The sequence below is a fragment of the Chelonia mydas genome, chromosome 1 (assembly GCF_015237465.2).
Source record: "Chelonia mydas isolate rCheMyd1 chromosome 1, rCheMyd1.pri.v2, whole genome shotgun sequence".
In the NCBI taxonomy this organism is placed as follows: domain Eukaryota; kingdom Metazoa; phylum Chordata; order Testudines; family Cheloniidae; genus Chelonia; species Chelonia mydas.
The window spans coordinates 292,675,347-292,688,980 of NC_057849.1; the positions used below are offsets into that span (position 1 = coordinate 292,675,347).

The following is a 13,634-nucleotide window of genomic DNA, read 5'->3' on the forward strand; positions in this document are numbered from 1 at the left end:
AATCAGGCAGAGCAGGATCTTGAAGAGGGGTCTCCCACATTCCAGGTGAGTGCCCTAGCCACCTGGCTATTCCAGGGGCTCTCTTTCTAGTTCACCCCTAGTTCTGAGATGACTTCCATCAAAAGTGAATAATTTCCACACAGTTTTTTTTTCAATGAATTGGCATTTAAAAAAAAATTGTTCTGTAGCAGATTCTCGACCTGCTCTAGTGGTGACTGGTCACAGTTTGTAGCTCTGGGTCTCTCAGGCATATTCCCAGATACACACCCTGTATCTAGCACCCTTCTTGGACAGTAAGATCCTTCAGTCCAGCTGCCTTAGATCCCCAAAGGAGCATTCCAGCCCTTCAGGGACAAGATGGCAGGCAGGCAAGGAATTCAGGTTTAGAAAAGGAATTTCTTAACCACAGGCATTTTACTCTTCAACAGCATTAGAGAGTTACAGATTTTTGGAAAAGAACAAACAATCCTGAAATCAGCCCCCTCTGTGTCCTGTGTCTGGTGAGCCTCCATAGGATAAGCAGCTCTTCTGATTTTCTACCTCCTTAGCCCAGTCTTCCTGCATGGTGGCTATGATCTGCTACACACACTCCTGTCAGAGAGAGAATTCCCCTCTTAAATGTAGTCTCTGACCTCATTGGGCCATATACCCAGGTTGAGAGAGTTCATTGTTCTTGTGGTTGGGCTGGTAATTGAGAGAGAATCAGACCTGATAGCATTACACTGCTCTTTGCCAACTTCTCAGACAGTCATTCAACTAGGTGTCAAGCCCCTACTGCCAAAAAATGGATGCCCTAACCTACAATGGAGGTTTCAATACAAAGGGGAGCCCCTAACAAGAAATGACATTAATGGGCAAGATGGTGTTCTCAACAGAGTAGAGATCTATCCTCACTCTGTCATAGTCATGAAAGGCTAATCAAAGATTTTGATCCAGCTGTTCATACTCTCAAAACAACCTTTGGTTGCACAGTGTGTATTCAGCCACCAACAAACTGGCCACCTATTTTCAGCTCCCAGTAAAGCACAATTCCTAAACTTTTATTTTTTAAAGGGACACTAATGAAACATTCTTGGGTCTGACAAACATAAACACTCACTGGAATAGCATTTTAAAAAAGTGTCTCATCAATAAACACAAACCTATCCCGTACTCCAAATGAGATGAGTCTTGAAACAATGTTAAAGCTCTATCTCCTGTCTTGGGACTCACTCACTCCAAACCTACCCACTCCAACCCCCAACAGGACATTGTTTTTGTTGTGATCACCAGCGCAAACATGCATCTGGCAACATTCATCACTCTCCCAATATCACCATTCTATGAGCCACTAGGGACTTTTCATTGACAAGATCAAGTATTCAGAGATGAAGGAACTTGTCAGCTTCATTCCCCTGTCATCACACAAAGCTAGCTGGTAGAGGGACAAAGTGATGTGCACACTGCACAAGAAGAGTTGATCTTTTCCCACTCAGCCTTAGGGGTTGGGATTTTAAGGCTTTCTCAGCCAGCTTTTGCCAGTCAGGGTGGAGAACCTTCCAAGAAGTTGATACTCAAGGTGACCACCCTGCTTGCCCACCCCTAAAACAAGCCCTGCTCTCAGACCTTGTTTTGGAAGGATGATTTTATTATTGTAAATGCTTTTATTTTAAAGTATTTAATGTTTAGGAGTCCACATCGCAGTAAGTATGCATGTCAGCAATCTGTGCAGAGACTACAGACTGTGTGACCATGGATATTGACCTACCCCTTTACCTTCAATGCCAGTTCCTCCAGTGTAGGATTGGGCTGCTCTAGTAAGGCAATGTGGCAAAGTGCGCTGTCCACGCTGTAACCCCTTTGTATAGAGTCAAACAAGCAGCTTTCACAAACGTGTTCACAAAAATGAGAGGAAATCCACTCTCTAAAATGTCATTGTAAGACAGAGTTAAACAGTGGGCTCTGGCATTCTCTCTTTTGTTGATGAGTCTCCCAAACCCAAATGGTGGTTTTTTTCAGAGAATCAATGCATACTGCGCTACCTGTACTTTGAGAGAGCCAATTCAAGCTCTGTTTTGTCTGAATACACTATCTACAGCGGAAAAGTTTGTTTCTGAATGGAAGAATTTTGCAGGATAAATATAGCAGACACATATATGATGTGGGAGGAAGTGATATTATTCTACATCAAAGTGACATAGCTGAAGAGTGAGATTTTTTTTACTGTTTGTTTACATTCTTGCCTACTGTCCCAATGCTAGAAATGCACCAAGCACATTCCAATAAACCTTCAGAGTCCCAATGATTCACTAGGCATAGCACAGTCAATTTCTCATAACAATTTTCTTCAAATATCAGACTGGCATAAATACCAAGGATGGAGAGACTTTATTTCCTGTTATATAAGAAGACAGATTGACTAATACATGCTATTTTATAAATAGATCATGTCTGTCTGCATGTACGTGGGCTTTCACTATCAGGGGATCGTTTCAGCACAGCTGGCAGTATGCAAACAAACCAAGGGAGAGAGTAACAAAGGCGATGCACAGACGTGCTGGCAAGAGTGAATTAACTTCATTTCTGAATATGAGTCAAGGTTACAAAAACTTAAAGCTGTCACCTGGCAGGGCCCAGTATCCACTGACTCCAAGAGCTAGATATATCTTCTATTTTTTGGAAAATCAAATGCAAATAACGCATAATAGTAACAAAATGACAGTTAATAACCAACACAAATGCAGGATGGACATGTAAGACCTAAACCTCCATGAGTTGGGAAGATTATCCTACCTTACTTATATTAGGCATCTGTCAGTAACTACCACCTCAGAGCCTTGATGGTTTTCTGACCACATGGACACTTGCTCTCCTAGGATAGCAATTGCATTTGATGCCCTTATTCATATCTATTGGACCAATACAACTTCATAATTTGTTTGGTGGTATTATGGTGACCACATTATTAGCACAGTTGTTTTATCAACTAGTTAAGTTCAGCTTTTATTTTATCTTATGTTGGTAATGGGACTTCACATGCTGCATATATTTTTGGCAGCACACTGGGACCTATAATACATCACATTTATATTTCCTTAATGTATTTCAGTCCATTAAGCAACACATCATCACATTCTTTAACAGTATCTTTTTTGGCTTGCTAAGTAGACAAGATATTCACCCACTTGATCATCTGAATTTCCTGATTTGTAATGCTTCGTATTGGGATAATTACAATGTCTCTAATGTTTTTACCCTTAAATTACTGATACATACTCAACCTTAACTTCAGTTTAATGTAGTTTTTTCTGTGAACAAACTATAAGCAGTAGATACAAGAATCATTAGTAAGTTGGCTTAATAATTAATAGCTTAGGTCACATTTTTATAACTGTGAACTAATTAGCTTAATACTCCTCATCACTGATCATCAAACCTCTTAGTCAGTCAAACTGCTAAATTATCATCATGCCTAAATACAGAAAAACAGAGGTGTTAAAAAGGTAGATTTCAAATGCTAATGTGTTTTCATTATAGTAAACTGTTAATTATACAGGAGCACACTATAAAATAAATTCCAGAGAGAATATATACACCAATAGAAGACAAAGAAACCCAAGGCCTACCTCATATTCCCTGCCATAAGGAGGCACAGATTGTAAATGTGAGAAAAAATGAAGAGGAAGAGAATGGTGCTGAAGAACATTGTCATCCAAGATCCATGATCCTCTCGAAACATTTTTAGCCGGAATAACTGACCTGTGGTGTGAATATTATGAGAAATCAGTTTTATTTTATCCAGAATACAAATGTATCTCTACTTTATAGCAAAAGCAAAACAGTTTGCTAAACTGTACTTACTTATTAAATGCAATAACTCGATTTTCTGTAAAAAAAAAAATTCAAGATTTTACAGTTTCTATACCATTTTCAGCCTTTTCTTGCACTCAGCATAGCTGGAGAATATTCCTGCTATATTATAAGGTATTTGGGTATGCGCTCCATAAACTGCTGTCCACCTAACTTAGGCCCTGCTCTTACAATCAGATACACTAGTGTGGACCCCTGTACCTATGCAGAATCCCATGGGCTGAGCAAGAGTCTGTACTAGTGGTTCAAACTGCAGGATCTCAGCCCTAGTCTGTTTAAGGAGAATAACACATTAATTCAATTAAGACAAATTACTATACAAGGGAAAACTATCTCTGGAATTAATCTAAAAGCCAACTTAATACTCAAGGGAAGAGTCACTTTTTTTTTTTAACTGTGCTATATGTTAACTATTTTATAGGATATACTTTTGCAAAGGATGTGCCTTAGGGTTCTGTGTTCACAGTTCTCAAATTCCCCACCAAAGGGCTTGCAGATGATGTCCACACCCTGTGGCATTGATAGAATTCCTTAATCTTATTATTTTGATCTAATGGGGTGCTAAAATTCATAAAGCTGCCAGACAAAATGGTTTAGATCTAAAAAGTTTTCACTACAAGCAGGATAATTTTTGCCCCCAAAAGAAACAATAACGAACCATTTTGCAAGCAGAGAGAAGAAATGGCAACCTGTGCAAAAAACACAGGAAACTGTTAGGCTCAGGAAAAGCCAAAAAGCAAAACAGCAAGACATTTAAAAAAAAATGGTGTAAATACCATACTGAAGCAAAAGAAGGTTGGTTTGCTCTATAACAGGAAGTATAACCAAGTTTAATATCTCTTCAGGGTATCTGGTTCATAAATGCAATGAAAACACAAAGGGGTTTATTTTACTTCTTTTTGCAAGAAGTAAAATAAACAATAATCAAACACACACTACCCAGTTAATATTAAATCCATGTCTTTCTCAGCACCTATCACCTTTTTGCTCTACTAAAATATTTTTAAATTATCTAAGCATCTTTTACTTTAACTGTTCTCCCAAAATGTCTTACAAATAATATGTACACTGAAAAGCAGTGATCGGAAGTGGAAACACTGCTGTCCTTCTGAGTCAGGAGTAACAGGACTCCAGTTCAAGGAGTAGGAAGGTGATTGTTTAGAAGGGGAATTATACAACTGAAGGGGTATTTCCTAAATTAGGGCTTCATCCTGCAAAGTCCTGAGAACTCTGGTCCTGATCCAGCAAAGCACTTAAACACTTGCTTAATTTTAAGCAGATGAGCAATCCCATTGGCTCCAACCTATGCACATGCTTAAGTGCTATACTGAATCAGGCCCACAATGCTCAGCACCTTAGACTGAGCCCTTAGACTGGGAAATCCAAAATCAGAATCTGCCCTAGCCTAGAACTGGCCAAAAACAACAAACAAAACTATTTACATAATTTTCCCCCTCCCACACACACACTTCTTTTTGAAATTTCATTTAGATGGTGATTTTCTGACCAGTTGCAGCGAGGACACACCTATTCTTCAAAATGTACTATGGCATCCTTAATTACCACACGTGTTTAACAAACAGTACTGCCTGGGTCAGAGGGTTTGGTTTACTACAGTTGTTCTGTAATCTCCTCTCAGAAAGATCCAAGACAATTGTACTGGGCAATTTCCCCTTTCTTGTAGAGTTCTGCAGGTTGCCATGTGTCCTGTTCCATACCCACGGAATGCCAATAAGGGAGATTTTGAGATGGTCTGAGCTACTCAAAACCACTACTGTGGCAAGACACTGGAGAGTTCACATTCCAGTACTGACTAGGCTCAACTCTGCTTAACGGCTGAGATGGGACAACCTCACAGAAAGGTCTGGTGGTTAAGGCTGTGCACTCGGTCTCAGGGCAGCTGGGTTCAGTTTCTGATTCTTCCGTTGACTTCCTGGTTGACCTTGGTCAAACTGTTTACTTTCTCTGTGCCTCAGTTCCCCACCTGTAAAATGGGAATAACAATACTTCCTCTACACCTGGGAGCGAGCCTCCCAGCTCGGATCCATAGACTTGTTTTATCAAGGATCACACCAGCTCTCTGAAGATAGCATCATAGATATTGCAGCTTGGGCTCTGAAGCCTGTTGGCATGGATGAACTTGGGAGTCTGAGCTCCAGCCCCAGCTGCAATGTCAGAGTTATGTCCACACAGCTAGCGTTAGAGCCCTACTAACACAAGTCTGTGGACCCAGGCTGAGAAGCTAGCTCCCAGATGCAGAGTAGACATGCCCAAAATGCTAATGTAGTAGAAATAGTAAATAATCACATTGCAAAGCAGAGCCTGCAGTGCCACTAACAAGATAATCATTTTTTATTTCCTAGCCAGAAATTGTCACTGCATCTCAGAGGACTAAATGTTATCTGGAGTGTCTGAGCTGTGATTATTTTCATGTTAATGTTCTTACCATTTCATAAATATAATATTACAACTGTATTTGGAGTAGGATTGGCTTTAATGTCATAGGCACAACAGTCTTTCTGCAATATAATGACATCCCCCAGTTCTACAGTTTACACTTAGCTGTAATGACTCCTACCTTCTGTTTGGCTCTTCATTTGCAGCTACTAAAGATCGAAGGAAGAGTGGGTGGGTGAAAGCAGGAAGGTTTAGAATTATTTTGCATTCGGGGCCTGAAGCCCAGCAAAAACAGAAAGAAAATATCACAGATTTGATTTTTAAAAGGGCTTAGATCAGCATATTACATTTAACACCCCACTAATAACCTGACACAGAAGGAATTTTTACTGATGAGGCAACATATGAGAAACATAAGAGACTTGCTGCTAAATACCAGGCAAGGAGATTGCCTGATTAAATATGACAGGTGGTAATATACAGCACATTGCTGTAGGCTGCAATGCTAAAGGGTCATCAGCTAAAATCTTAAACATTTTTTCATCATCTATTCACTGAAAATGCTCAGTATTTTACCCACAAATTTCCAATATTGTATCTTCAAACATGACAGGCTAAATATGAAACTCAGTGCAACAGATTACTTGCATTTTTGAGGTGGAGCTGGGAGGGTTTACTGACCATTATGATTCATTTCAACCATTGGAGAAGGCCCATTGACTCACTCATCCCATTCTCTCTCATCTGTCTAATGGGAGCCTTTTCTCTTATCAAATATTTGAAGTAGAAAAGAGTGCATTTTTGGTAAATTTTTGTTATACCAAAGGCCATATTCTGCCCTGACACACATCCTGTGCAATCCAATATTGATTTCGCTGGGGTAGCAAAGGGTATAAGACTGGGCAGAATTTGGCACTAAGCATTTTATTCATCCACCTAACAGGTGATTTGCTACTTCTGCCTTTTTAGTTTGCACAGAATCAGGGCCATCCTTAGGATTTATGGGGCCCTACGCAGTATTATTAAACTGGTGCCCCTATGCCCAATGGCAGCCCGCAGCCTGGGGTGGGGGGGCCGGACGAAACAGCAAAGGATAATGAGATGCCCGGCCTGCCTCCCAGTGGCGGAGAGTCACAGGCCCTGAAGAGACCCCGTACCCTCTCCCTCACGCAGAATGGACATGGAGAGGGTACCTAATTAAAAACATTTAACTTGGGAATAAAATATGTCAGTCACAGGTTTTTTGATATGCCCTGAAGTTTGTCAGACATTTATTTGCAAAAACTTTGTAGTAAGGGCGAGTTAGCTGTCTTGCTGAATACAACATTAAATATTATGGAATACATGACGCAGCTCTTCTCTGTTTTACATTTTCTTAATCAGTATTTCTAAGCCGATTTTATATTTTAAATGTACTCTTAAGCCTTCGTAAAGTAATCATTCCAGATTACTACATCTTTAACTCACTGAAACAAAGACATTATTTTAAATTAATCAGTCACAGAGGTTTAGTGTGTTCATAACAATGTTCACTGCTTTTAGAAAAAGAGAACACTAATTTACTTTGTGATCTCCATAACAATAGACATGTTTATGAAATTTCACCAACTTTAAAAAAAATGTTTCCAAAGATTTTAGGCATTACAAAGGATTTTATATCTTACTAAGCTACTGATTTTGCCGGAGGGTTCTCTTAAAACTAGTTCATCAGATAGTCAGATTGTAAAGAAAGGGAAACTCTTTGTCCAGCTATCTGGAAGGAAAGGGGTGTTGTCCCTTTAAGGGCTCTCTTCAATGGGGAGTCGGGGGAGAGGAGGTGAAGGGAAAAATGGAAGGACAGAAAGGATAGGAAGACTTTGGGAGCAAGTTTTTTTTTTTTTTACTATAGTAATTAAAATGTGTATTTTAGATAAGGGTGGTCTTTGGAAGGATTTATTTAAAAAACTGAATGCCTGAAGATCCAACCATTTAAGGCTAAAGTTGAATACTCAGATTGTGCATCTAAAAATCTATGCAAGGATTTTTTTAGAGATGTGATTTTCTAATCTTCAGCAGCAACACACTGAAATATTTGAATAATGAAATATTTTTAAAACAAATTTTAAACTAAGGTCCCGTCGACTAACATGTTCTGAGTAAATATTACAGTAACGCACAACTGTTTTTGTCAGTAAATACAGAAACTGACAGTATATACCTGGGGGTTGGCAAATGCCTGTTAAATGATTTCATTACCCCATGAATGGCTCTTTAACAGTTTCAGTCTTGTGTTAATAGGTCTGGCAGGCTGGAAGGCTTTTTCACTTTTAACTACTAGATCCCCTCCCAAGGAAGACTCACCAGGATGCAGCAGCCAGCTGTGGGAGCCTGCAGGAGGGGTCAGAACAGGGATAGTTAGAGCCGGGAGGGTGGACACTAAGACCAAGGGGTGCCCCAAATTTTCAGGTGCCCTCCGCAGCTGCGTAAGGACAAGGACGGCTCTGCACAGAATCATCATCTTGACTCAAAGCACACCAGTATATCCCCTGATAAATACTTACCAGGGTCCCTTCTGCAGAGGGAGCCCTCTGGAGGGTTCAGTATGTGAAATGTTTGCCATGATTTTGCACAACATATACAAATAGTCTCACTAGCAGTTTGTAATAAGGGTAAAGCCCAGAAGCAGAACTCGAGAAAGGGTGGGGAATGATAAATGCAAGTAATCAATGTGAAACTCTGGCTCAGTTTCATGCTGTGCCATTCTATACAGTACTTCTGCACAGCAATTTTGAAGCAGTGAAATATGAAATTGACCAGTTATGTTAGATTTGAACAGCTCATTTCTAATTAGTGTATATTTTCTGTAGACACTTCCCACATATACAAGACCCTGCACCTAAATGTAAACTGGTGAATGTGAATGAAGCTGAACTTTCAAAAGTTAAGGGTCTTGGTCCTTATAGATCAGCACCACTGCTCTTTATAAAAGGCATAAGGGGCCTTATGTGATGACCTAATTAGGATTTTGTGTACAAGACATTACTCTCAGTCTCTAAAAAATTATTTTTGTTATCAGCACGTTGCAAGGAAAACCTGATCCTGTGGTCTGGGCTTGGGAAGGTGAAGTAAATCCAGGACTAAGAATACATAGTTTATCTATGGGGAGCAGTAGTATTCGTTCAGTTTCCCTAGTTGTAAAATAGAGATAACAATACTTCCTTGCATAAAAAGAGTTCCATGGATGAAAACAAATATTCTTGATAATGACATTGATATATAAAATACTCACTGACAGACAAATGTCCAGGGTAATAACATGAGAGCAGTCCATGTTTCTAAAACTAAACTGGCTCTTTATTAACAGAGATGCTGAAACTGCACCTAGAATTTAATCACTGTGCAAACAGACTGACTGCTTGCTGCCTCTACCAACCTATTCCTTCCCGCAGTCTGTGTGCCTCCCTTCACGTTCCAGGCAGGTTGTGACATCTTTCCTTTTAACTGTTGTTGTTGTTGTTGTCTTTTGTGCCAGCATTTGCTGACTTGCTGGGGCCAGAGGTTACTAGTAGATAGACCAACTCAGGGACATGGCCTTTACCACCAGCACATTGCAGTCTGCTAGACCTCATAGTCTTTAAAGTGGGCTCTCTTCGAACCAGCCTCCCACTTCTTGTACATTGCAGCTGCTGGTGGGGGACTTGCTTCCACCCTATGGCTGTATTCAATCTGTTGGTCGGCTTACTCATATGCCTCATTTCAGAGTAACAGCAGTGTTAGTCTGTATTTGCAAAAAGAAAAGGAGTACTTGTGGCACCTTAGAGACTAACCAATTTATCTGAGCATGAGCTTTCGTGGGCTACAGCTCACTTCATCGGATGCAAAAGTCAAGCTGTAGCTCACGAAAGCTCATGCTCAAATAAATTGGTTAGTCTCTAAGGTGCCACAAGTCCTCCTTTTCATATGCCTCAGTTCTTCAGGTATACCACCTACATCAGGCTAGCTGATGGCTAAGGGTCTTTCTAAGCCCACCTCGTCCTAGCCTGAGCCCAGTATGTCTGGATGTTCTGGCTGTCTGCTGCTACTCAACAGTTGTCTTCAATGAAGTCTCTACCACTGTTCTTATTCTGTAGCTATATCATAGGACCTGTGTCCACTGTGTTGCCTTTTGCTATTGTTTTGTGTGCCTATTTGCTGGCTGGACAGAGACCTGCTCATCTGTGTGTAGTGGGATCAGGTTCTTGGCTTTATTGTAGTGAGCTGCCCACCTAGGTTGACATTCTCTTAACTGCTTATGTGTACTGCCCATCGTTCTTCTGCTGGACCATGGCAACTTCTCATGGGAAGCAGAGTCTTGGTTCTCCAGACCATCAGCCCCTGTGCCAGCCTACTACAGTAAAAGCTTTGTTATCCATCAGGTTGGGGGAATGGGGGGTACTGGTAAGTCAAAAATTCTAGTTAACTAAGAGGGAGGGAGTTTGGTGCAGGAGGAGGCTCAGGGCTGAGGGTTGGGGTGCAAGAGGGGGTGCAGGGAGGCACGGCCAGGCAGCTCTGCACTCTGCCTCCACCTGCAGGTGCTGCCCCCGCAGCTCCCATTGGCCACGGTCCCCAGCCAATGGGAGCTGCGGAGCCAACACTCGTGGTGGGACAGGAGCAGCACACAGCGCTCCTGTGGCCGTTCTTCCACCTAGGAGCATTGACCTGGCCATGCCTCTCTGGACACGTTGCTGCTTGTGGGGAGCCGCCCTGGTGAGTGCCGCCCAGATCCAGCACCCCAAAATCCCTCCCATGCCCCAAACCCCTGCCCCGAGCCCCCTCCTGCACCCAAACTCCCTCCCAGAGCCCGCGCCCCGCACTCCCTCCCAAAATGCCAGTTTATAGAGCTTTCCAGTTTGTAAAGTGCCAGGGAACACAGCTTTTCTTGTATCTAGTTTATGGGAGGATGTATTGCAAATGGTTCAACATTTCCAGGTAGGGATTCCTTCCTATCTGTTTTGCATTTGCTGCCTTTACTGCTGACTCTGCCTACCCCTACGTAACCACAAAGCTAAGGTAAGACTTCTTGCGCTCAAATTCCCCTTTGGTGCTAAATCATTTGAATATTGCTGCAGTGTACTGAGAACTGTTGTTTAAGCATAGCATGTCACGTCTGCCGTACCTTGCAAAAAAGCACCTTCAGTTTCCTGATCACAGTTCTTGCCTGAGCATCTAGCAGATAGCCCACCTCCCAGAAATGGCAGTAGTAATCTATCATGATCTGGTATTTGCTATCATTAAAAGTGAACAGGTCCGTTCCAACCTTTTCCCAGAGTTGGGTTGGGATTTCATGGAGCTGTAGAGTCTCGTTCCATTGTTGATGTCTATACTTTTTGCACATCTCGTACTATTCCATGGACTTTCTCAATTGGACATTCATGCCTGTCCAGTAGATACATTCCCTGGATCATCCCAGGCATGCTTCTCTACATAGGTGTGAAGAATGTAACCATCTAATGATGTCAGCTCTTAATTCGGCTGGGATTACTGCTGAGTCCCTTTTAAACAAAAACCTGTTTTGCACACACAGCTCATCCTTCACCAGATATTACGGGGTAATCTACTTTGGCACTTGCTCCTTGAGATCTGGCTTGGAGTATGAATCGTTTTACTGATCGTAGCACCCCATCCTGTTTGGTGCTTTTATTGAATTACCTGGAACTTCCCACAAGAGAGGCGAAGTTCCTGTAGCATGGTGATAGACAATCTGTTCTGGATTGTAATCTGAAATGTTGTAATCTGAAAACTATGCCCTGCTCAGTGTATGTGCAACCACTGTTGACTTTCTTGGCAGTAACTTATCCTCACCTCATAGCACTGGAGACTGAATAACGTGTGTTGTAGTGATTTGGGTGCAATCAGCAGTGGCTTATTCATGTTACCTTCTAATGGCTTGTGATCGGACTGCACGTCCACTGCCCAAAGGCAAACTGATGGAATCATTCCATTCCAAAAAACACAGCAAAGAGCAACTCTTCTATCCTAACACATCATGTACAACAACTGAAGCATATTTTCATGATTTTATCTGTTTCTGGGATTTACAAGAAGACCTGTCTTTCTCATGGCAAAACTGGGTGGATGCAGAAAAAAATATGGTAATAGAAATGTATCCTCCCTTACTGAAAGGAGGAGCCTAATGGTAAAAGACATCTCTCTTATGCAGTTTGACAATTGCTCTCTGAAGAGTAATCACAGTATATGGAATATTACTAAATCCACAGATTAACAACAAAATATTTGCAAAATAGCATTGTACTTTGAAAAGGCTCCAGGTTAATGGAAAGTAAAAACATGGTTTGGAACAGAGAATTCTGTATCACAGATAATTTCAGCATTTTCAGACAAGGTAAGGGAAAGATTTACTAGATACTCCTTCCATTTCTATTCTTTTAAAGTGCCTTCCTTTTCCTATTTTATAGAAATACATCTATCACACTCACACTGATTAATACACACATACATATACAAATGCATATAACTTTTTAAATGAAGTAATGTTTGCTTCATCTTGGCAAATTCTTAAATATCCAACTACTGTAGCTTATTTCTGCCATATAGGATTTGATTTACTCTCACTCTCAGATAGGTGCATAACTTCATTGCCTGGTGAAAGAAATAGTTTATATTGTGGATTATCTGTTAAAATGTTACAAAAACTTTACAAAATATTTGAGAATAACAACATATGCTCACTTATTATTATAGGAACAGTTTTATGTTATATATTGTTCCGTTCATACTAACAGACATAAATCCTGAAAATATAATATGCTGAATGCAGTTGAACTTGAAATGTTCGACTTTAACAGTCCATTACATTTTATTATAGCAATTCAATTCTGCACACAACATAATGTACTGAATGATTAATAACCAAAAAGATAAGATGTTACAGTGAACAAACATTGCAAACTACGTTTGATAATATATTTATAACAAAACTCTTCTTAATATTAGTTTTATAAGGCTGTGTAGAATGTGAACTAACAAGAACAGTATTGAGAGCATATGCAACTAATGGGAATATATTACATGGTGCTCAGTCAGTAATACGGAAAAGGACACCAATGGAACACCATACCACAACAACAAAAACTAGTAATCCAACCTAAATAGCACCAGGCAGCTTCAAATACAGTCATGAATGGCCAGGTAGCACTATGGAGGTCAATAAAGAGAAAGAAAGCAATTCATTCAAAATCATGGCATTAATTTTAAGGAACAGCAGAGAAGAAGGGAAAATGGACTAAGAGAGATTGAATCTTAAGGAACTAAATTATATAAATGGCATGTGATGTAATGTCTTTCTAGATTGTAATTGGATTTAATCTTTCAATAATAGAGCCAAATTAATGCCTGGTGTAACTCCACTG

At 40.5% G+C, this 13,634-nt stretch overlaps 1 protein-coding gene across 2 annotated transcripts in view; it reads right to left on the reverse strand.

Annotated features, from left to right (window-relative positions):
• TMEM117 (transmembrane protein 117) overlaps positions 1–13,634 on the reverse strand; it is a 326,549-nt gene that overhangs the window by 275,251 nt on the left and 37,664 nt on the right. For both annotated transcript variants that reach the window (XM_043548908.1, XM_043548914.1), the window contains one exon: positions 3,606–3,738. In XM_043548908.1, coding sequence (XP_043404843.1) covers positions 3,606–3,738 — 133 coding nt within the window. The remainder of the gene's footprint in view (positions 1–3,605; positions 3,739–13,634) is intronic.